General features: G+C 41.0%; 1 protein-coding gene across 3 annotated transcripts in view; it reads left to right on the top strand.

The window, feature by feature from the left end:
* The window catches only part of tmeff2a (transmembrane protein with EGF-like and two follistatin-like domains 2a), a 167,958-nt gene that overhangs the window by 28,305 nt on the left and 113,695 nt on the right, over positions 1–25,958 (top strand). The window contains exons 1-2 of one of the 3 annotated variants that reach the window (XM_079358200.1): positions 10,307–11,099; positions 25,758–25,867. In XM_079358200.1, the coding sequence (XP_079214326.1) occupies positions 10,919–11,099; positions 25,758–25,867 (291 nt within the window). In that variant the 5' untranslated portion in view covers positions 10,307–10,918. Of the gene's footprint in view, positions 1–10,306; positions 11,100–25,757; positions 25,868–25,958 lie in introns of those variants that run through there. The other 2 variants (XM_079358199.1, XM_079358201.1) reach the window with 2 other exon arrangements.

The following is a 25,958-nucleotide window of genomic DNA, read 5'->3' as shown; positions in this document are numbered from 1 at the left end:
CCAAATGAACAACAACGACATCCCCAGCATCTCTCTGAAAAGTTCCGAGATTTTTAACTTGTGGCACAAAGAGCAGCTGCACATAAAGGTGAAGCCCTCCTGAATGAATGGGAAAAAAAAAAAAAAAACACGATTTCTCCTGGACTCATTTGAAAAAGAACACTGATGCTCAGAAACGAGCCCACACAGCAACAGAAAGTGGATGTGATTTATTTCTCTGCTCGTGTTTCTTCCAACGGATACTTTGTAAACAAAAAGTCTCTCACACACAAACAACAGAAAGTTCCCATGAGGAGAGAGAGAGAGAGAGAGAAAAAGTTGATCCCTCCCTCGCTATCTGACTCAGACGAGCATGGCTGCCTGCAATCAAAAAGATGAGCCGCTGAATGCCCTGTGTGCCTTTGCCCAGCACCTGCTCATTAAAATCACTATTCAAAGTGAGAGGTGCATGATTTTCATGTAGGCAGGTGTGAGTGGCACTCGGGATAAAAGTTACTGAAGCTCTGAGCCCAACGTGTGCACCTGTCCATATTTGTCCCCATGTAATTACTGTGCACACACATAGCAAATCCTATAGCTGCGTTGTCTGAGGGTAATTATGTTACAGCATGATTATAGGTGTACTTTTATGGAAGGCGACGATTCCCTCGTTGCGTGATTATCTTGTGCCGCCGTATTCTCTCAAATGGCCATCAACTCATGCCATCCACACTGAAATTGCAAAGGATCATCTTTCAGGAGGTGCGTTAGCTGTAAGCATCCACCGTGTGTTATATCCTGACTGTAACTACAGCGCTGCAGCTGCCTTCTCCTCCACCGCAGGCTATTACCCCCAGGCTAACTCTATTAGTTCCCACGAGTGGGAAAGAGGATAAAGCTACTTCCTCATGCATTCCTTCAAGCATCCATCTGACTGAGAGCTCACTGGGATATTTATGATGGATATTTCATGGAATGGAGGGCTTTGTGTCAGGGATGGATGCACTTTTTCTTGTTTTTATTCCTCCACGGTGCATATGTATGTGGGAAAAATGACTATGTGTTGCACGCTGAATTTGTCATTCTCTGTTGGAAGAGACATCAAGTGAGTGTGTTGTTTAGTGTACCTTTACTCACATGAAGAAAATCTTTATTTTTCCCCATCTAATTTTGCTTCCAACTTGTTTTCATAATTGATATTGAATTATTGTATATTCTTGAACATAACCGTCACTCTGCTGACAATGTTTACATTTATATGAACAGTTTCAGTGGAAGCCTGCAGAGATTCAATCACATTTAAATTAAATTACAATATGAGTATTTTGCAATGTCTTTATATTGTCATTGCTCAATTGTTATTCTAAAAACAGCGCATATAGCCACTGGAGTAAATAGAGTCTAAGGTCCAGTACGCAATTAAAGCAGCAGTACAAATTATGGCTCAACCATGTGACATTTGGACCTGGTTCTGATAACGATATTAAAATCTGATATCAGCTTTAAGGTGAAGATAAAATAGTCACTCAACTGGAAATGTAACTGTGCATGTATGTGCATCACCGCTTCACAGTCATAATGCTTGTTGTAATCTGTATAGCGCCCTCTGCTGTTGAGAGAGAACTGCTAGTGTTCGATAAAATTTGCCGTTATAGTCCGTCGTTACAATGATATCATCTCGACGTTTATCGGTCGGGCTCCAGCACAAATGGCATGAAGGCAGAAACACTTTTGAAGGGAGGGGAACATGTGATTTCATCACAAGTTTAACAGTTTATGATGACTGATTCAGGCACGAAAAAACTCCCTCTTGTGCACAATTATGACAATTAATTTAGGCGTGTGTGTGAATAAATACATTTCAAATGTGACATAATGCAACTTGCAATACTTTTCATTGACTTTTATATTTTTGCAAAGGTGACTTTGTTAATGATACCAAACGTTAGAATGTTGACACTAAGAGTATTAGAGAAAGCTAGTCCTTTAAGTATTTATACAGCACTGCCCTGTGATAGGGCACATTCAGTACTGATGCTCTCAACTCATGATTGCAACATTGGGTTCAAATTGTGATTTTACCAACATTTAAAAAAAAAAAAATTGCAATTGGTTTGTAACTTTTTCTCATAAAAAGTTACACTTTTATGATGTCTATAAAAAATAACTTTTAGGAGCTTTTGTTAAAAATCAAAGAAAGATGTAAATGAAATCATAAAGTAGTTAAGCTTAAGTTGCATTCTTTGTTTCCGGTATTGAAACACAGAAACATCTTGTTAACTTGTATAACTTGAAATCTATGTTTTCAATGGATGAAGTGAAAGATTTTGCACTTCAGTGTCGGCTTTATATTTCAACATCGAAGGTTACAGCTTTGACCTCGTTCATGGTGCAGGGACAGTGCTAAACCTCTGCACCAATGTGCAGCCCTTACCTAAATGTTGAGAAGGTTTATCTAATATCCATCTCAGCCAAATACCATCCCTTTCTAAACTTTAAATATCCCAGTCTTGTGCCAGACCCAGTCCAGATTTTGTACACCTATTAATTATCCTAGCCACCTCCTCAAAATGTGCATGTAACACATAAAAGTTCATTCATATACAAGAGAAATTTGATGGAATTATTTGTTTTACAGCAAGGGGCTCCCTTCATACATCATTTCGAGTTAACTTGCTCAGCATTGACTGAAACAACAGAAGCCAAGAGTTTTACTGTGGGCAATGAAGCACAAACAGTCACACACGTGTGATCTATGCACGCATAATGTGTGGAATAGTTCCCTCCAATTCCAATATCATTATAATAACAGTGCAATTACATTTAAGTGCTGTTCTTGAAGTGCAGATCACACATGCATACAAGATTGAGTACTGCAAATGTGTTACGTAGTCATCTTCAGGCGAGTCTTTAGGATGAATAACTCGACAATAACATACTGCGCCAATATGAAGGCACGAAGAGGAAGACGAATGATTGAAAGGGTTGAAGACAAAATACAATAAACGTGATGATTACAATGAATAATGATGCTTGAGGTGATGATGATGGTGGTGAAAATGATGATGACGCCTGGAACAGAAGGTCGGCACATGCAGGCCAAATCTCTTCTCAAGAACTTGGAGTTAATCATGGTTTTATAATCCTGCAGCTACACAATCAGAGAGACACGCATCAGAGTCGTGACTCCAATCAGCGTGAGCTGGGACGAAAGTTTAAAGATGATTTGACAAGCGCTCCGTCTGCCAGTTACAACCACACACACACACACACCCACACACACACACACACACACACACACACACTCGGAAACACACAAAGAAACCAAAGCTCTCGAGAACATGATATCATGTTGTTATAATGCATCTCAGCAATCACTCTCACATGCTAGCGCACTCATACACTCTGATGTGCACTCTAACCTTTCCACTGTTAGCATGAGTAATATACACCAGCAAATGTTTCCCATGACATCCCCAGCCCCTGGATTTACCAAAGAAATTGATGATTTATTAATACATTAGAGTAATTATGAAGTAAAAATCAATCATCAGATATCTGATACCGGGCTGAGTGTTATTCCAGAACGCTCTCTCAGGAGACGGTGTACATTTCAGCAAGTCAGAAATGTAATTAGCCTTTAGCCAGGGGCTAGGCTGTGTTTAGCCAAACCTCCTCCTCACATCGCCTGCCTGGGCGTCACTGATACCAGAGCAGGTATTCAGTCAGACTAATGCACAGATAAAAGAGTCACACGCAGAAGAGGAAATTACTGTTTAGCATCAGAGCAAAGTGTATTCTGTTGCGTTCAGCTTAAAGCTTAAGAAAGTCTTTGGGGTAATTCTGAAGAATTCTGAACAAACTAACCGATCTGTTCTGTGATGACCTTGACATATAACGACTTTTATACCATGTCGGTGTGTGTCAGAGGTGCACTGAAGAAGTGTTTGGCTTTAGGGTGAAGCTTGTCTGAAAAAATCAGAAGGTTGTTTAGTTTACAACCTGCAAAACCATGTGGGGGAAGATTTGAAAGAAGATTGACTCCTGCATGTTGTGTAGGATCCACCTACACGGCGCAGAGGAACTTTTCTTGGCCGCTTCAAGAAAGAGAAAATAAAGATGGATTTGCACTTCTGGCCCCTTAAAGAAAGTCCAAAGCAGTGCATGACTTAGGCAAGGTATAGAGGTTTAAAGTGTCTTCTATTGGGAATATACAGTATTACTTTAAAAACGTGTTACATTCCAAACTTTCATCAGAGAGGGCAAAGTCTTCCATTGCCAGACAAAGACAAAGAAGCTTTGTTTACTAAAGTGGAAGTTTGAGAAATGAGACAAGTCTTTTGTTTCCCATGAAAATAAAAAAGAATACAACACTTTCTTCGAAAGAATGTTTCTACACCAGACCCACAAAATGTTGACAGTAACACTCACAAATGAGACTGCCTATAAATACTAGAGTGAGTAGTTCAGAGGGGTTATTTGTTGCAAGGTTTGGTTGTCATAGTAATAACCAATGCTGTAGAACTAGAGGGCGCTGTTTCACCAGAAGGATATGAGTGATGTAATGCTAGTTTTTATTTAGCTTTTTTTTTTACACTTATTTTTGGATTTTTCATGCCTTTATTCAGACATACAACGATAGATAGATAGATAGATAGATAGATAGATAGATAGATAGATAGATAGATAGATAGATAGATATTCTTTTATTACCTGTGAGTAAATCTGTTCTGTTATTTTGTCTGCTGCTCAAATGAACTAATAAACTAAACTAAACTAAACTAGATAGATAGATAGATAGATAGATAGATAGATACCCTGAAAGTAGAAAGTTACCCTGGTAACATTAACAATGTTTTTTTTGGAAATGGCTTGCTTATAACAAATGTTAATTACTGCTGAATGTGAGCTTTGCTGCAATGTCAGAACAAGGGAAGAAACTATTGGCAAAGGTGGCCGAAGGAAGACGGATAGTTTGGCTTCCAGCAAGTAGGGCACAGCTAACCTTGAGCCGGGATGATGCAGTGTGTGACAAATCGGTCTTTGGTCAACCATCAACTGGGCTAAAAGCGTTCTCACAAGCGCTCCAGTCAAGATGCAGCCCAGTGCTGGTGGGACTAAACTGCAACACTGTCCTGAGGCTTACACCAGCGCTGCCACCAGTGTTATTAACCCATTTATCATTGAGGAGTTAGTAATGTCCCTTTTTGAATTATTTGCTAATTCAACATGCTGTATAACATGTTTTAACCGCTAGCAAGCATGTTTGGCGTTTTCAATTATTACATTTATTTTCTCAAATTGTTGAAATCCTTCAGTTTGACCCCTGACTCTCAAACTATGTAGCACCTTTCCCTGCTGTTGCGATTCCACATTGGAAGTTTTCTTTTAGATTCTAGTTATTCAACCATCACTTCACACTCTGTTTGCTCCTTCATACTGCCAGTTACTGGAAGTATAGTGTAACACAACAAAACCAAATACAGAACCATGTATCATCCTTCAGAAGAGAGCCATAAACAAGATTTCTCTAATATTTAAAGTGTATTCTGCAGGATCACGTACTGTTTAAAAAAACTCATTATATACTGTATTTATCTGAACATACAAGGTGAGGAACTTGTATGGCTGTGAAAATGATGAGCTCCATCATGTGGAGAAACAAGTGTTTCTTTATTCGTGAGACCAAGCACAATACTGACAAAAACCCTAATGTAGTGCAGAAATAATTCCCAAAAGACAACCATGGATAAATCCGAATAATTCAAGATATGAAACATGTTTTATAACATTAATTTAATATTTGCAAAGCTTTCCCTTAATCTTCTCTTTCCTGTGATACATCAACTCAGCGATGACCTTTCCACCAGCCATTGGGGTCGGATGCCGCCACAAGGCTACAAACGTTTTGCGTCAGACTTTTCACTTCACATGTACAAATATTCCTCTTGGCTCTTTGACTCACCCTAACATCCTGGCTGAACTCTCTAACCACACTGCTGCTTTGTTTACATGCCCCTCCAGTAAAATACAACCCTTAATGGGGAATCTAGTCTTACGAAAAGTCGTCCTCCACTCCCCTTAAACAGCAGCAGCCACCTTCTTATACAAGCAAGCCGACTTCCAGTACTGTTATTGGTGAGCTATGAAGTCCTAGACCTGTTTGTTAAATCGCTTTTACACCTGTTTTCAAAGACTATCTGGATTGGATTAACATCTAGATGCTGACTTTTAGTGGGAATCAAATCTGGGTTGCAAAAACCATCATTAAGATGCAAACCAAATGTGTACCTCTTACAGTCCAGCGTTCTAGTGCAAGATATATACGTATGTCATAAAACATTAGCTAACTTGTCAAGTGCTTGAGTCCAGCCCTCTGCTGGGATCTGGATGATCCTGACATTCTGGATCAAAGTAACCCTTGTCCTGCTCATAAGTTTAGAACATCACAGACAGACAGTTTTTTCCAGATAACTTGATCTAATCCGATTACTTTATCTTTGTTGTTCCTCTGAACAAACTGATTTAAAGATGTGATCCTATCTGATAGATTTAATGCCGTAGGATTACTTCAGAACAACTAGCCTTTGGAAAATGAAATAGAACCTTGGACCTTTGACTCAGAGCAGCTTTGAGTTCACACACATGGCCTTGTGTTAAAAAAAGTCATTTGAAAGCAGCTGAGTTATGACCATGTGCCTAACTGTGTGATCATGACCCATGGCCATGTGATAGCTTCCCCATCCCCAGACACTAAACTGGCACAGTTTCAGTGTGACAGCCCCCAGATGTTAAGATTTTTTTTTTCTTTTACAGTCTGTTTCATCAGCCAGAATGCTTGAAACTGCCATCCAATGAAACTGGTCCTGAATGGCTGGTGTGGCCCTGTGCGTTATTGCTGGCGAGTATAGCTTTTGTCCCTTTCTGCCAAGACACAGGATGACTCAGAAATGTGAAGGTAACACTGTAAATGATACAATCAAGGACTAACTTTCCTCTCCATGACTACGGACTGAATATGAATTGTACTCTGTTGCCTACAAAGTATGTTTTTTTCTCCAAATTATTGGTTCCCAACCTGGGGTCCGGGCCCCTGTTGGAGGGGTGAGAGGCTCAGTCTACTCTGAGGTTGTCCAAATGAGTTCTGCACATACTAAATAATATCATGTTAAAATATAACCGGGACATGTAGACGAAGGTCGTTTGGCAGGAACAAGTGTGCATGCATATTCCGATATGATTTTATCAAGCTATTAAAATTAATCTTCTGAATTCAATGTATCACTCTTTTTTCTGTGGGTCCTGGGGGGAAGAAACAAAGTTTGGGAACCACTGCTTTAAATCACACTGCTATTTTATTCATTTCTCCTGTTTAGCTCCTAGTTCACACACCAACTTATACACAAGGTTGCCTGGAAAGCAGCACTTGTACAGTATGCTCCAAAATGCCTTGGTGGACAATTGAAGATTGCTGAAAGCAAAGAGAGAGGCCTTGCTTTGAATTCTCAATGAGCACCAGTACAAAGGCAGCCTTGGGTTGCACTGCCACTATCCTGACAGTTAAGCATCTATTTTTTTCTTCTAACTTGTCAGACTTGGAGCTCACTTTACATATTCTGTCAACTTCTGTTGCTGTTCTTGCTCTGATTTTTGCCTGACAAATTTGCAGGCAAAGACAACAAGTCTCGAGATTGTTATCCTTTTTTAAAAAAATTAGATTTGCTTGATGTTTTTGTCGGATGCACATTTTCCCTCCACTTAAACTCGCATCAGACCAATTTAGAGGTTCACTATCCTGCTCAGGGATACTTCAAAGGGATAAACTGGTAATATAGACACTAAATATTTGATTTATGACCTGCTCTTTTCTAACACTTGGGCTGCAGCTAACCCAGCTTTAGCTGTACATTTCAAACAATGTGTGTGTCCCTATAAGTGAAACACCTAGCACAAGGTCCAATTACAGCAGATGAAAGCTCTTCTGAGCTTTCTGTCAAACAGTAGCCATGTGACCTTAATCAGCTGAAAGAGTTACAGTCTCCTCTCATACATGTCCAGCTTTCGTCACATGACAGACTCCATACAGAAGAATTGTCATTAAACGTTCAGTGGACATCCCTAAACTGATCCTATAAAATTAAGGCGAACCCAGAGTGTGTTGTTATTGAACTGTTTGGGCTACAAGCACAAACAAGGTCTTTTTTTGAAAGTGAATATTCTGCCATTTCAGAATGTTTATAAAAACAACATTAGTATAGTTGCACTGTCGATAAAAAATTCTTTAAATTGAGCATACTACTGTTGGAATAAGGTCGGAGTAGTTATTGACTGACGCAGCATATCGCCTGGTTTTTAGAAATACAGATAGTCCTAATTGTTCAAAGCAGGTGTCAGTTGAAAGGTCAGAAGAAGTCGGCATTTTGATGTATTGCAATCCAAAATAACATTGGTTATTGCAGAAAACACAGCGAGATATTGGAAACAGTGAAGGCAACGTCTGTGCCTCTTTAGGGCTGTACTGAGTTTGGATGAAATCTTTTACTGCGTTTGGATCACCTGGACACATACTGATGCAGCAACACTGTTTGTGTTGGGATATTATGATTCAGTAAGTAAGGTCATTTTATGATTTAGTTCAATAGATAGCTTATGTATTGGCTTTTTAATAATTATACCTTTAATTTGTGGGTGCCTTTCATGTCACTCAAAGTCACCTTACAGGTAAGACAGTAGAGTATAAAAATCAACTCCATAAAAACAAAAACAGCAGCAGTAAGGAGTGCTCATCTAAAAAGGTGTGTTTTGAGCTGTGATTTGAAGGTGGAGAGAGTTAATGCCATGGATGGATTGTGGGAGAGAGCTCAAGAGACGGGGCTGTACGGCTGAAGGCTGGGGACCCTATAATAGGCGGAAAGGAGGTGTGGCTGCGAGGGTGTGTAGGTGTGAAGGAAATGGGGAAGGCATGGAGGTGCGAGATTATGGAGAGCATTAAAGGTGAGAGAAAATCATTTGTTGTCTTGGCCAGGGACAACAGAAGAAAACTTAGCCTTTTGGCTAACTCTGGTATATGTACAGAAATGTTTGTTTTTTAATGTGCATTGTTCCTATAAAATAATCTTTACTATTCTGAACGTTGAGTCCCTTTGTGGGGATATTCTTTCTGCTTGCAGACTATGTTGATGTACCCTGCACATATACAGTCTATAGATTATATAGTATTGTGACCACACTATGAACCACAGCCGGCCATGGCCACAAACAGCTTTACTTTACTACTTTACATATATGCATCATGTCTGATAACATCTTAGTCCGATCACTGTCCACTTATATCTTCTCTGGCACCACAGCTCTGTTTACATCTGTTTCAACAGTCTACTGCATGTCTGTTTACATCATGTACGTCTGCTTTCATCTGTTACATGCATGTCCTTCCACATCTCACTCCGTCGCTGTCCTCTGAATCTAACTCTGTGACTTGTGTTTTTTTTAACTTGTACTAACATCTAGACACTTTACTCTCTGCTGTTCTTTGTATCTAACTCTGTGATTGGATTCTAACCTGTACTAACACCCTGACACTTTAGTTGTCATGAAGTCAACTGTTTCCGTTTGATGATCCTTAACTGATAAAAGCAATACAAATGATTATTTGCAGCTTTGCTTTCATGCTACCATGAGGTCAAGTGTCCTTGTCGTCATGACATGCCTTTACAGAAGCCCCTTTGTTTCCTCCGTGTAGAGGAAATGTTTCCAAGCACATGCCCTCTAATTTTCTGGGTCCAAAGACGTCGGACTTGACCTCTTTAACTGGCACAGATGCTTTATACTTCATGTCTTTCAAGACCAAAAGTGTGTCACTGACTGGCTGCATCTCACCCTGTGTGACAGCAGTATATACAAAACTATATGAATAATATTGGTCTCTTTGGATTGCCTGCAGGCAAAGACCTAGGAATAGCATCAGTGTAGTTTCATAGCAGAGCAATTATCCCAGGCAAGGCTGGATGAATCGATTTGTGCAGACTTTTTAAATGCTTCTAGCCAATTATAAAGGCAGTGTTTCTTCCCCTATACTTCCTATCAGTAACCGGGGTGTCACCAAGTGATAGGATTGCACGTCTATTGCAGTCTGTGTTCCTTTGCTTAACTTTTTTTAATCTGTTTTTCTCCATTTTTCTAACTCCACCAGCAAGATATTCAAGTTATTATGAAGGGACACCCCCTCCTCCTCTTCCTCCTCCTCCTCGCATCACGCTCCACGTGATCATAAGCAAGGTAGACAGTAGTTGCTGGGAGAGAGAGAGAGAGAGAGAGAGAGAGAGAGAGGGACCAACTCGCTGCGACTCAGAGCGCACAGCACATACAGAGTAAACGGGAGGACCGCTCCGCTCGTGCAGGGTGAGCTGCTCGTTTCACCCGTGGATACTATTGCACAACTGCCGTCTTCTCCAGATACTGTCCGTGGGATACGCTCGCTACATTATCTCAATTTTACAGTTTTACTACCTCTTTTTTTTATTTTACCACCTTCCCCTCTTTATTTTCTTTCCCATCTGCCCTCCCCTCGTCCTCATCCTCATCCTCGAGCATCCTCCCCTTCCTTTCTCGCAAGTCTTCCTGGCTAACTTTTCCACCCGACTCCATCCCACACAGCCTCCTCTATCGCTCACCTACCTCTCGACAGGCAGTTTCTCCCCCCCCACCCCCCATCCCTGGTCTCCCCTGTCCTTGCAGTAGCCTCCCTTTGGATCGGGCGGAACCCCATTCGGTCAGTCTTCACTGGGGCATTGCTTTGCTACATGGGGCGCACGGTCTCGCTCGGAAAATGGTCTGCTGTTGGTGTCTAGGCGCCCCGCTGAACCTGCTGGGATTGGAGTTGCCGGTGCGCGTCTGCGTTTCTTTCCCCCCTCGCCTGTGCTGTCGGGGCCAGTGAGATATGGGTGTCTCTGAGGCACCACTTGAGGAGCCCAGACGGCTGCGCCAATGGAGCGGGACGGCGGGAGGCTGGCTCCGGATCACCCTCGTCTCGTTTCTCGCCACTTTACCTGTGGAGCAACTGCGCGCCTTCCCGTCCTCCCTCAGCGACTGCCAGACGCCGACCGGCTGGAACTGCTCTGGTGAGAGTGATTTAATGAAGGGATGACGGGTTTATGGCTTTATTTCTGCTTCGCACACATTGTACAAGTTAAACATGTTGAACTATAATCCAGCAGGGTTGCGCCGCAGTAAGAGTACAAATCAAAGTTTGGTGGATATGTTATTGCAGGCGCCTCTTTTTTGTGATTGTGACTCTCTGGGGTTTGTTGTCTGTGCTGCAGAGCGCACAGTAAGCTCTGCAAAGCCCAATGAGAGGATGCCCAGTATTTTTGTGGGTTGCTTGATGTGCATTTAGTCTGCTTGAGTTAGTCTAACAGCACGACCGGACCGCCGATCATGTCAGAATAATCACCCGGCAGGCAGGAATCGATTATGTCGATCCGAAGTGAAAACAGCAACACTGAGGACCATTTTAAGGAGAAGGAAATAATTGGAAAGATTTAGGAAGATTGTTGCCAGAATAACATCACGCATGGCACAGAAATAACACTGTTAGTTTTTGGACCGGACGCTCGCACAGTATTATTCTACTCCTCTTTAAATCGTCAGATTTGGACTAAAATGTCACCAGGAAACAATCAGTCTTGTTTGATGGTCATATTTGGCATCCTATAGTTGTTTGACCGCGCCTTTCTTCGGACTAAATCTTAATGTAGTCGTTTCTTTTATAGGACACCGAGCTGTAAACTTGTTTTCCCTCCTCGGTGCCCAAAGCGATAAAAGGATCGGGACCGGGGCTGCAGAGCACGCAGACAGCCTCGCCTCCCTTTGTAAATCAGCCGACTGTGCCGCCATATATTTCCCCTGTCGCCTGTCCAAGTCTGAACCCTTAAAATAGCTCCGAGCCGATCCCACACACTCACGGGCAGCAGCAGCAGCATTGATATTATGGCTCATAACAGCCACACATCAATACGGAACCATGACTGCCACTTGCAGCCCGACACTGATTGTCGGTGCGTTTGGATAATATGTTCATAAAAAGACAGGGGGAACATGTCCATGATATATAACAAACCTCACACAGCGACTGTATGTGTGGTGACAGGAGATAACAAGTGATTTAGTTTCACTTTTACCAACAGTATTCCCCTTCAGAAGTCAGGATCCTCATTTGGATATCAAAGTTTTAAAAATGAATTTGATTATGATAATGGGCTAATTAAGACAAGCTTAATTAAAACACAGTCGCAAATGAGAAATACGTTTTTTTTTATTATGATTTGGAACATTTCTGCCATCACTCAGAACACCTTTGATACTCAAATTCTCTCAAATAAAGCTTTAGAAGCATTTCTCTCTTGATTTTTTATTTTTTATAGGTGCTCTGTGTATTTTTGAAGTTTTCTTGTAAGAATCCATTAGCGTTAATGAAGAAGCTCATCTATCTAAAAAAAAAAAAAAAAAAGAAGCCTTGCATATATTCACCCTGGTGTCTGAGCCTGAGTTAGCAAAGATTCTTGATCCAGATCATATGTGTTGTCTCATATTTGTGGAGGATTTCTGTGCAGCTGCTGATGTCAGTGATGATCCGCTGGTAATGCCCGATAATGCCAGACAATGCATCCTGTCCAAACACACACGAGCCTTTACCTCCCCACTTCCTGACACACTCTTGTATGCATTTAGACGGAGGCTTTTATCCAACACGCCAAGGAAGGGGGCTTAAGTGCTCATACCGAGTCCAATGCATGCCCCCATCAGTTCGAATTAATAGAACAGAACCAGTGAGACAAAGCTCATCGTCAAAAAAAGATAAAACCTGCCACTGTGATATTAAAAACCAGAGTGGTTTAATTATCCACTCCTTGCTGTATATCGAGTACGTGCACATGACAACACTAATGTGTTTCTGTTAAGGTCTGTGCTAAGAGAAGGGCAGGTTAAAAAAAAGTGCAGTGATGACTTTAATGTCACTTTAGTGCTAAGACGAAGAGCTCGCAGCAGGGTCCCAGTTTCAGCAGAGCTGCTTATTTCAACAAACAGAGATTCTGTTACACGGAAGAATGGGGTTTGACAAAGACTGCCACTCTGTTTGGTTTTGCATCTGTGGATGGTCATAAACAGTCGCCATTGAAGGCATCACAGAGGCAGAACAGAGGATCCTGAAATGACCCTCTAAAACTAAGATAATCTTTGTTCCCTCTGGAGTGCAGATTCGGTCTGGAGATGCCTTAAGTGAACACAGTGTGTCATTGGGATACATGCTGTATTGGTGAAACGGCACTAAGCAGAACATGTGGGAACACTGTTGATATGATGAGTCATATATGCAGGATGTAAGTGAGAGGATTTGTTCCCTCTCTTGTCCTGCTTTCAGTGTGTCAGCCATAGCTAAATATTTAGGTTGAGGTGTACAAACTTGTGATCTACACAGAAGAAGTTCCAAAGAGAAACGTATACCACAACGTGGAAATATCGGCTGCTGTGTCGGAGACCATATCATGGAGTTAATAAAAAAAGTGTTATTTTGATAATTTCCCACATCTTTAACGATTGAATTCCTATTTAAATAAACCAGTAGGTGATGAGGAAGTGGGACCGATGGCACTATTAGCACCTTTCTAACTCCCACATTCTCACACGGCAACGCAAGCAATGTACAGGAGTGACTAATTCTATAAAATAATGAATGAGTTCTAAATTGTACTTTGCTGCTTTTGTTCCTGGTGTTGCGCCTGCTGTCACGCTGTCACTCTGACAAAAAGGCAGCAAAAGGTCTCCTGGGGAAAAAAGGTGTTTTGATGAAATGATTTGTTGATCAGATTTGTACACCTCTTGCCGGATCATGAATATGCCAATTAAATGTGCTAATTATTCAAACTCAAAATACTGCCGGATATAAACGATAAAGATCTACAAATATTGAATCAAAATGATTCTTAAAAAGTTGAAAACATTTTCAAGTGGTAGGAGCTCGCCCCGTGTGCAGGGGCTGTCCTCCTGGGGGGGGGGGGGGGGGGGGGTGACCCGGGTTAGGATCAGGATCTGACCTTTGGCTCCTTTTCTGCACTGCTCTCTTTGTTAGTGGTTGTTTGTCGTTTGTCGGAAGCCATTTTCACAGAATATGCTTTCCTGAACACTTCTTGGTCGTTGAAGGCAGACTTTCCTCCTGCAGTTGCTTCATGTCTATTTTCATTCCAGCACAGAAGATTACTCCAAAGGGTGCACTGGTGTTTATGTCATCCCACAAATCATGACCCTATATCAATCTCAGAATCTCATTTCAGCCTGGCCCGAATCCTCATCCATTTCTGTCATTGATTTATTTATTGGTGCAGAATTCTTGTAAGTACTGTACACAATGTTTGAATGAAGCCCGGTGCTATCGGAAATGACATATGATGCCAAATCTTACGCTCAGTTAACTTAGTTTCTATAAGTGTAAATAAAGATAAAGACCCAACTCTGCTGAAAACATTCGGCAGGTTTTTTTTTTTTTTTTTTGTTATCATCCATCCGGATCAGTCGACCGTGTCGTCATCATTTTGTGTAATTATCACAGTGAAAGCACTGGTGGCACTTTGCCTGTAATATTTTGGCTTGTTTCACTTGAGATAAATGAGTGAAGTCTGTGTTATCTTTTAAAGCTGCGCTTGCAGACTTTGGCCACAAATCAGCACACGTCTTTGGGCCATTTTCTTCATCTCCATTTAAAACGAGTGGAAGCTCAGGTTGTTTGTGTGAACCCTTCGCTGAATGGCTCTCCCGGTCCCAGTCCATCCAATTCAGTTTCCCAGAGATCAAGTGCTTACTATAATATTTATTCTCCTCAATATACAGTATCTCCTCTGGGGCCGCTTCTATGCAGGGGCCACAATCCCTTCTTCCCAGAATCCCTCTGCCCATTGTTGACTTATGTGATGCTGTGATAGTTGAAGTGACAGGGAGGAGAGCAGAATATGCAAAGCCCCTCTGTTAATCCCATCAAGTGGAGTGAATTACCAGTATAGTCTGCAGAGAATCGCCCATCTGCTTTCAAGATTTGTCAACACAGGGGTCAGAAGTGCCCTTCTTGCATGCAGCTCTGCACCTATTGAAGACGACTGAGTAGTACGACTAGACGGCGCTAAAGAAGTCTAATGAAAAAGAGACTCATTGAGATAGCAACCCGCTTCATTGAGGATCTTTATTTTATTTATTTTTTTACTTCAGAGTTGTTTAATCAAGAAAGTTTTATTTCCCCGTGCAGGAATAAACCTCTATAAAACCTTGCTGTAATTATAAAGCACCCTGTTCGGATTATACTGTGAGGGCTTTTACCCCCTAAGAGTTATTGTGCTTTTTAATAACCTCGCATTATAAAGGCTGAACTGTAACTCTCCCCATGACAAACATTTAAAAACCTGTTGCAAAGTTGTAAAAAAGAAATAAGGCCTCTGGCACGAGAGAGGTCAAGAAAGGATGTCTCACCAATGTGGTTATTCAGCCTTCATTATTAATTCAGCCTGCTTAATTATTGATCAGAACAATGCTTAAAACAGGGGGGAAGGACTCCTCGTTCTTCTTATAGGGTGAAATTGCACAAGGTATGCTAGGTAGGAGGAGATGCATTTGGCTGACGAGCTCTCTCTCTCTCTCTCTTAGAGGAGTAAGTGCTTCACTTGCCATCTTAATCGTTAGCATACAAACATTACCTTTTCAATATTTGATGTTTGCCAGCTTGTTTTCGTTAATTATTCAGCTCACTGTAATCTCCTCCAGGAGCTGCAGGGCAGGGACAGGAAGTGTACGTTTCCAAGGCCTTTGACACTGTGTTACTTGGGCTGTGCATGAATCAGGCAGCTCTCATTAACATTTAGAGGAAGAGGTGGAGAGAGAGAGAGAGAGATAGAGAGAGATGAAGAGAGACTCTTTTCAAAGAAAGACTTTCTAACATTTTTTTTTTTTTTTTTAAGTCAAAGACCAAATAAATCAATCAATGAAATCACAAAGATTCATCATTTAAAAAAAAACGGGGGGGGCAGCAGCTGTGGCATCGGTGGCCTAGTGGTTAATGCTCGCTCCATGTGCGGAGGCTGTGGTCCTTCAAGCGAGCGGCCCATGTTTGAATCTGACTTTTGGCTTCTTTCCAGCCTGTCAGTTCTTATTCTCACTCCAAAAAATGTAGCCGCTATCTACTGTTCTATCTAGGGAACAACTGATTTGGGTCCGATACCAATATTGACATGAATGGAGGAAAATCTTATAGATAGATATAAAAATGCACATTTATTGTGTTGATCCGTCGAATGCAGTAATGAAATACTTGTGGAAGAGATTTATAATGAAAACAAGATGGTCACTCAACTGGAAAGTAATGTGCAGTGACGCCTGGCATTCTGGAGAGTCATAGTGCTTGTTGTAGTCAATATAGCGCCCTCTGCTGGTGACAGAACTGCAAGTGTAATACGATGAAACTGATGATGAAATGCTATTTGTCAGTAATATCAGCATATGTCTGGGATAAAATTAGCCAATGGTCACTGTATGTATTGTCTAAATGTATTGTCTATTGGCTGATTGATTGGTCTTAATATTTCCTAATAAAAGTTGCTTACAATGAAAGTTCATTTGGGTCAGATCATGTATCTTTTTAAATATATATAAACTCAAAATTTTAGAATTTTGGAATTAAAATTCTACCAAAAAAAAAAGAGAACAATCACTGTCGTCTCCACAGACTGCGGGGATGGAGGGATGCGTCTAAATGCAGCATAAATGACCTGGAGGGGAAGAATCACAGAAAACACGCAGCAGCAATATGTGGCGAACAATGAGGCCGTGTTATCATGCTATTGGATGAATGCAGTGAGCTGATGGGAGCCATTTGACTATAATGATTGTAAAGAACAACTCGAGCCCAGCGTTTATTGTGAGCCTTACTGGACGTTCACTAAAGCCTCATGTATCATGTATTCAGTTGGTCTCATTTGAAGGTTGAGTTAACGGTTAACTCTGCTTTTATCATGACGGACATCATTACTGATCTTTGTGCGTTTATTCAGTTTAAACTCCGCTCTTTTAGGAAATTGAGTCACAGTCTCATTTCTCCCAGCATGAAAAGACACAGTGCTGGCTTTTGTTCCTGTTTCTACAACAGAAACAACTCATTCATCTTTCTCTCTCTCTCTCTCTCTCTCTCTCACTCTCTTTCTCTCTCTCTCACTCTCGCACTCTCTCTCTCATTCTCTCTCTTTCTCTCTCACTCTCTCTCTTTCTCCCTCGCTCACTCTCTCTCTTTCTCTCTCACTCTCTTTCTCTCTCTCTCACTCTCTCACTCTCTCTCTCATTCTCTCTCTTTCTCTCTCACTCTCTCTCTTTCTCCCTCTCTCTCTCTCTCTCGCTCACTCTCTCTCTTTCTCTCTCTCTCTCTCTGACCCTCGTGGCAAACACTATAAAGATTGTGGAGAGTTGCCAGGTAGAGATAAAACTTGTTGTTGCATACAAATCCAGCTAAGCATTCCTTTTGAGTTTGTGTTATGACAGAAAACATCGACCAGGATTCGTGAAAACAGCAACACTTGTACTACTGCTACTACTTACCAATGGGTAAGTAGTAGCAGCACTAACCATGGGTGTGGTTAGTTATTGTCCTCACAGACTTTTCCATCATGCATCTGTTTTGATTTTATTAATGACACCATCTTTGCAGATTTAGGCGCAGGGATGGTGAAGCTGTGTGTCAGTAGGCTTTATTATTCGTTGCCTGACTCAAACTTAAGCTGAGACAGCGTTTTCAGCATGGCGGCTGCTGTCGATGGGCCTCCAGAGCCTCCTGCTGGAACAGGTGGGTGAAGTCTTACTCAGGCTTTGTCCTTCAATATTTACAGTCTGTGGGTCAGTGACAAGCAGTTCGGACAGCATGTGATCTGCGGATCCAAAGAAAGTTCATCAACATCATCTGAAATCAATGTACAGCCACAAAATCCCAGAGCGGCGTCTGAGCGAAACAGAAGGCAGCGTGTCAGCACTGCAGAGATCCACTGGAGGAAGACAATCGTTGAATTATATTTGTATGCAAGCTTTTTCATGGACTCTCACACAGCAACAGGTCGTAAAGTTTTGATATATGTGTTTGTGAATACTTTGAATCAAAGAGTGCCTGCTTCATCTTTTCTCCTCTTCCTCTTAATGTGTTTGTTTTTGTCATGCAGATGTCTGCTTGTTGACAACAATCAGTAGCCTGTTCATTACATATTGTGCAGCCTACTGTAGCCTGCAGCTGGAGCTGTTTCTTTTCCACCAAACTGTCTGTGTTCATTCAAAAACGTCTCGATGCGGTCCCCGGGGACTCGCTCTGTTTGTGTGACTTACACAGTACATGCTGCAGCAGCAGTTAGTGCCTCGACCCATTATAAACAGCATCAACTAAATAAACAGAATGCATATGTTACTAGTTGAACATTTTTAAAGCTCACAGGAGGAACATCATACATTCAACTTGATATTACTGTTAGGGGCGGCTGTGGCTCAGTGGTAAAGTCAGCTTCCCCCAACCGGAAGGTCAGGGGTTGGATCTCCGATTACAGCCTTAAGTCTGAACGCAGGAAAAATAGATATTTATGTGATACAGCTTTCTATATTCGACAGTCTGTTGTACTCATGTTTAGAAATGTAGAAAATAAAGAGATATTGAGAAAAGTTAGAAAAAGGCATTTCAGGTTTATCCAAGTGTTTGTGTTGTAATTATATGGATTGTAGTCATGTGTATATAGGCGAGAGTGTTGACTTATATGATCAATCTCTTTTTTGCTGACTTGTTAAACTGTCAATAATGTGTGATCTGATCCGAATTGTGAGATTTGAGATCTGTTTCACTTGTTATATCAGTGACTCGGCATTAGCGATTTCATGGTTAGCAAACGATGATCTCTTACTCGTACAGCTGCTCAGGACTCTACTCTCCTTCCTTACACTACGGCTCTGCTTGTCTCTGCTTTTCTTGCCCGACTTACTCTGCTGACCTTGAAGACTTGTAGGATGAAACTGTGCTCCATCTTATTTTATTTTTTTTACAAGACCCTTTAACACTACAACGTCTTTCAAGCTCACTCAGGTTGGCTGATCAGTTTATTTCTTCAGTGAGAATAACTTCATAAGGGAAAGGTTAAAGCACAGAAGATTAGAGGTTACATTCTCTGCACAAGCCCGAGCTCGGCCCACGGCCTGAAGCCAGGTCAGGTCCCCCCCCCCACCAGGCCTGATCTCTGCTCTACATAGGATATGAATGTGATCACTCACTCACTTTTCTTTTTAAAACCTCTGTGAAGACATGTTTTATTCTTTGGCTTTTATCTCCGTCTGATTTTATTCACATTATTGTCTTTTTTTGGACTATTTTCTACCGGGGCAAAACTTTAGTCGACTGATATTTTTAAATGTGCTTCATAAAATAATTGTGTCGGATTTCTTACATTTTAAATGTGTAGTTTTTTTAATCATGTGACTAATCCAAGTTTATGAACGCTCACCATGGAACACACTTAGTTTAATATTTATTGTAACAATTATGTCAGTATAGAAGAATTTAACTTCATATTTCAACACTGAGCAGATATTCATGATCAAGACTTCTTTGGTATTCAGCTCTTTCAACAGTTGTTCTTATCAAAAAGACTTTGCTCTGAGATGCTGACATTCAGGCTGGTTTATTTTCTGTGGCTGATTATAATTCTGCACATTGAAATGCTATAAATAAATCATAGGGATATCGAGTTGTGGGTAAGGCCTGCTTTTTTTGCAAATACCAGCTCAAGTGTTGGAAGAGAGGAGGAAAGAACTCCAAACCATTTACTGTCACTTTACTTTTCTTTTCTTCTCTGACTTCACAGACACTCCGTTTGTTTTCAGTTTCAGGCTCTGTAGGTGTCAGTAAAGCATTTAGGCTTCGACATGTATCACAAATGCCTGCAATTGTCTGCATGTAATACTCTGACAACTTGCAGAGCTGTCAGGGTTTGTGACTTTAGCTGCTCAACAAGGAGGATGATTTGTGTTCTGATAGTTGTAGAAACAGGAGAGTTCAAATCTCAACTTCTAAATGTTGTGTCGTCACAAACAAATTAATAGCTGTACGGTCAAGTAATAAAGCAAATTCTGCTGTCGGAAGCGTGCTGCATCATTACAATACATAAGGGATCAATCTTTGGGAGCCCCCCCCCCCCACACTCCCGGGTTGTCTGCTCTCTCCAATAAAGGCAAAAGGCAGCAGAATAAGTGTTGCTTGCTTCTGTAGGTTAAGAGGAAACTTTATTCATTTCATTGAGCCTCATAATCAGCTATAATAAATCTCTCACAGGAACTTTGATTGTTAAAACAGAGTGAAAATCCTTCTTTCATTCTTTTATTGAGAAACTGCTACTTCATGGCTGAAATGGACTTGAAAGTCTTGCTGTGACTCTGTTGATCCAAAACATGATCTCAGATTGCAGAATAAAAACCAGCTGTGAGCTCGACGATTACAGGGATCATTTAAATGTTGCAAACACATGTTTTAGTAATATTTCATGCCGTTCACTGACAAGAAAGAAGAATCGCTTCGTCGTTTGTGACTGTACTGTTATTCTATATTTGGAATGGCTTTAAGGAAGTCTGTCATAAATCGAGTTGTCTTTGAAACCCAGACCGTGTTGGCCGTGATGTGTGACCGGCGAAGTGATCATCTGTGGCGTTAACTCTATTATGTTTGGTTGTTTCATTCAGAGGCTTGACACCCGAAAAACAAAAGTGACACTTGTGTTCTTGTAAGCAGTCACCAGAACGGTGTCTTCTGTGATTCTTGTAAAGATGTGTCGTTTTCACTTTATCTTTAAATATTAGTGCTGTTGTTCACGAGACGATCACGATGACTGAATCAGTAATGAAGGTTTACAAGTGATACGTGTGTATTCTGCTTGCTGGCTGCTGATGCTGTCCACACTGCACATCTGTTTTTCTTAGTTTCAACAAAGGTCACTTTAATGGCACATGGGGGAGCCATATTCCCTCTGATTGCTGTCATTTTAAGAACAATTGATTGTTTTCCCCTTTGGTTTCTCACAGCCTGCCGTCCAGGAGACCTTGACAAACATGCTAAGATATCAAAGTATCAAAATTGAAAGCTGGAATGACGTCAAAAAAAATAAAAAGATCATGAAATAGAGGCCTTTTACTTACATGCTGGATTTTTTCCTATCATTTGTATACTCCTAGCCAGCAGTTTGAATGTCACCATAACAATGCCTCTCCCTGCTGAGAGCCATCAATATGTCAATTGCCAGGGTGCCATTTTTTCTTCTGTTGGTTTCCAGATTGCCTTGTATGGCCCTCTTGGGGCTTAGGGCTTTGTTCCATCCATGCAATCCAAATGTCGAGGCCTCTCATGTCACTGTTCTTGGCTGGATGATTGTATTTTTGCAATGAGAGCTTGCACTCCATAGTCTTTCAGGCCCTGGCAAACAGCAGGTTCATTTTTAGCAGTGGACTTCTCCACCATGGGGTATTATTGCCTGACCGGTTTTCCCGTGCCAAGGAGAGCTATTAGTTATAGAGAGGAGGACAAGTTGTTTCAATTAGGTGACAGAAGGGGTTGAATCTGAGGACTGTTCTAGAGACTATATCATCTGGCCGGTATTATAAGGTGTTGGCAGCCGATACCGCAGAAATATCAATGTTTCTGTGTTTCCATTTTTGCTGATCATTAAATGCAGATTTCATTGTTTGGGATGATTTACAAATAGTGTTTGAAACACCTTCATCACTTTATTGAACACACGCAAGCACAGAGGGCGACCATCATCTGCTCAGCTCTGACACTGATTGAACATATTGGTGTATAATCTGTAAACAGGTGGTTTGTATTGAGAGACTAGCCTTCCAAGTTCTGCCTTTGTTTTAGAGACACGACAGTGGACTGAGTCCGAAATCAGGGAGAAGTCAAGTGGGGAGGGACATGCAGGAAAGGAGAGAGCGGTCAGATTTGAACGCAGGCTGCTCGCTTGGAAGACGATAGCCTTCGTACATGAGCTGTGCACATAAACCACGAGGCTACTGGAATCTCACACTATTTAAATTTAAAGGCAGCATGCAACTTTTTAAATCTAAATACAGCAGAAATCAAGTATTTCCTCTTCAAATGTCTCTCTGAGTCAGGACAGTCTACAGTGAGGGAGAAGCGTGAGTCTCACCAGCTGTGCTCTTCTCAGGCTGTGTTTACAGCATGTTTAGATGGACGGAGCGGCCTTACGTATAAAGTTGTTTTAGTCAAGGACTAAAAAGAAGAAGAAAAACATACTCGCTGCTTATTTGGATATAACGAAAGGGTTGTGTTTAGGTCTGAGTCATTACGTGCCAACTTGGTTTGTTTTAATTGATAACTCCCTTCAGCGCGAGTGGAGAGGGGTTCGCTGGAGGAGAGCGGAGGCTTCAGAATAGCTCAGGTGTCACCAGACTGTTTGTTTTGGTTTCATGGTGGCGCTCAAGGGCAACATCTACTGGATCAAAAATCCTTCCTTTGAGATCAAAACAAATAAATAAAAAAATAAATAAATTTGGAATCAGTCCTATACCGCCTGTAATCAATTATAATTTAGTCCTGAATAAACAATGTCAAATATTTTTCCACGGAGTTCATTTTGAGCTTCATTCATCTTTTTTGGGTAGCACTCCCAAATGGTTTTATCAGTTGTACCTGGCTGAAATACTCCAGAGGATTTATCCTAAAGGTTATTTCAAACATGGACTCAATGGTTATTGAAATGCTTTGTTGTGAAGGTATGGAATCCTTGGCTGTGTGTGAATGAAAAATACAGTCGTGCATGATGCTAGGGGAGTGGAAGTAATATGAGTGTAACTTGAAAAGGAAAAGATGTTGAAGTGTCCTTGAGCCTGGCAGTGACATTGTACCTGAGAGCTGTTGGCTGAACTTGACATTTATTCACTCTGTAGAGGGCCATATTGTAAAAGGGCGGATACCTGTATGAACACTCAACGTGGAGATATCTGAGAACAGTGCAGTTTTCTGGTTGAATACGGCTGATTTCTATAATCTGAGATATGAGTCAAAAGTGATGTACCTGACTCACCATCTGGAGGAGCAGATGCATTTTTCACACCAGCCTTAATCAACTGTGTCGCACATAAAAGAAGACTCGCCTTCATTTATGAAGACTTGTTTATTGTGCAGCAAGAACTAACAATGCATGTATGTATGATATCAGTCACGAAGGTTGAACATTAAGTATGCATACTTTCTATTTTAAACAATTGGTCATTAGGACACAAAGCATGAAGGAAAAAACCCACACTGTTCATCATCACGATGAGTCTTTGATTTTGTCGGCTTCAAATTCCAATTTCACCACACATTCTGTGTAAATAAATCCAGTCAGTCTGTCAGTCTTCTGTGGTTCTTTCCTACAATCACCCAGCTTAGCTCTGTCAGCTTTGTCATACTATAGAAATTAAGTGTTTTATTTAAAGGAAACAAATAATCACTCCAGACCCTAAAAGAGACCGTTCACAGGGATTGTCCTTGTACGTAGTCTCCCTTTAAGACAGTTAAGTGCAGCCTTGGACATACGGCTGTGTTTCATCTGTCTCTCCAGCTTGACCAAAGCTCATACAAGACCAAAAATCAATCAATATGTCTACAGTACATGCAGTTAGAAAAGGTAGAAATTTAATTAAACCTTTAAAAATGCATGCACACTTCGTCCTTAGTCCTGCTGAGATTGTACCAAATTAAATGTTTTCCATTAACACACCTAGATATGGTAGTTGGGGATCAATTAAATCTTGCTTGTATACACTTCTGTTGGAGGCCTTGGCCTTCTGTGTATGCTCCATAGTTGTTGTGCAGGGCTTGGACTGAGATATCAAACAGCACAAGTGTAGAAGCAGAAGTCATACTGTCGCCTGCACGAGGGATAGCAGTGGATTTAGAGCATAAGTAAAGCCTCGTGGATTATGTAGCATATAAGCAAAGCTGGAAAGTTTTCCACTGTTTGCTGCTTGCAAACTCGATGCCGATTGTTTGGTATGTGATGTAGGTCTACCGGAAGAAGGCTGAGGAAAAAGCTGAAAGGTGGCTTATCACCACCGACCGTACAGAGCCAGAGATATTTCTGACAATGAATCACTTCCACCCTTTGTGCTTGTACTGATATTGGGACAAGGACAGCTCCAATTAAATACCCTAAATGAGTTATAACCGCAAATCAATTTACCCGTGCATGTGAACATCCTGACTGTTCATGTTTGAATGTCATACAATGTCTGTCAGGCAAGGGCCCCTTATGTATGTCACTTATGTTACCATTCAAGTTGACACAAACATAACTTGGGACCACATACAAATGCTAAATGAAACATAACAATGTACATACAAGGAGAGCTAAGATTCGACAACAAACATCAATATAAATGAGCAGTTCAGAGAGTTCTGGAATCTTCTTTTGCATATCTCAAGATCAATGCTGACACTGATATATCAGTGATAAGCTTCTAAAAGCATTGCTTTATCAGTCAGGCTCGAGTGTCTCTTAACGCTGATGTAGCAGATGTAGAGATACATAATAATGCTTGTGTTTTTGCTCTCAGTTCTCCAAATCTACACTCTTTAAACAAATTGAGAGTCTTCTTTTGAGAATAAACAACATCCCAAAATAAACTGAAATCATATCCTTTCATGTTATCTTCAGGAACTAATAAAAGAGTTTTAATATTAAAAAGTCAATGAGTTTTTATGCACCTCATTATTGGATGGATTTTGCCTGTTCAAATATTATTCGTATCACATGATAATGAGCTGAACTTTTTCACCAGTGTTATTTATATCGACAACAAATCTGGAATAAAGTATCACCCTCTCTTCTGTTTACCTCAAAATTAATGATGATACCCTCAATGGTAAAAAAAAAAACCCTGCTGGGAATATGTGTGGTTGCTTCTTTATGGATGAAATGAACAACTCTGTCAGCTGGAATTTGGTCGAATGTCGACTTTAAAATGCAAAAGCCGACTTGTACATGGGGCTGCTTTCTGTAAGCAATCAGTTTAGGTAGACTAATAGCCTCGAGCTCAGTCTACAGTATCATGCCCATGTGACTCTGTGATTTAATTCAGGATGCTTTGTTGGAGTCATTTGAGAGCTCTAACGCAGCCTGAATCGGATCAGGTACCAGGTTTGCCTCTATAGGACAACGCCCAGGTAGATATCTAGACAGTGCTGTTGTAAACAAATGAATATTACATGGAAAAAGATGAATAAATAAGTTGTGAAACAAAGACAAAACAGATTCTTTCATACAGCACACACATTTGATGGTAGTGATAGGCTTTGGCAGACACCAGATGTCACAGCCATTGAACACCTATGGGGGATTTTGGACTGACACAATAGACAGTGTTCTCTTCCACCATCATCAAAAGACTAAATGAAGAAAAATCTTTTGTTCATCCCACCAGTAGAGTCCAGGGAACAGTGTTTTTAAAATGTATTTCATCATGTTGGCAGCGAAGGACAGGATTGCGTACGAGCATTGTCTTTTCAAAGTGCACAAGTGTGTGATCAAAGTGTGTATGGTGCTGTGGGAGCCATGACTAATGGTAGACACTCATTATTAGTGACCCTGAATGGGGTTCAGCTCAGAGTTGCTTGAGGGATGAACAGAGAAGCACTTAGTCACTGATGTCTTTTTTTGGCTCTGCTCCTCCAGGTTTTGATGACCGGGACACAGACCTGTTTTTGTGCGACACCAACACATGCAAGTTCGATGGGGAGTGTCTAAGAATTGGGAACATGGTGACGTGCATTTGCGACTTCAAGGTAAGATCTGTTGTCTTTTTTTTTTCAATGTTTTGCTCTGAGCTGTTTGACGTGAAAGAATTTTGGATGGAACGGAACAAGGGTGGTGTCA

This window comes from Symphodus melops, assembly GCF_947650265.1.
Source record: "Symphodus melops genome assembly, chromosome: 12".
Taxonomy (NCBI): Eukaryota; Metazoa; Chordata; class Actinopteri; order Labriformes; family Labridae; genus Symphodus; species Symphodus melops.
This window is presented reverse-complemented; position numbering and strand designations above follow the sequence as displayed.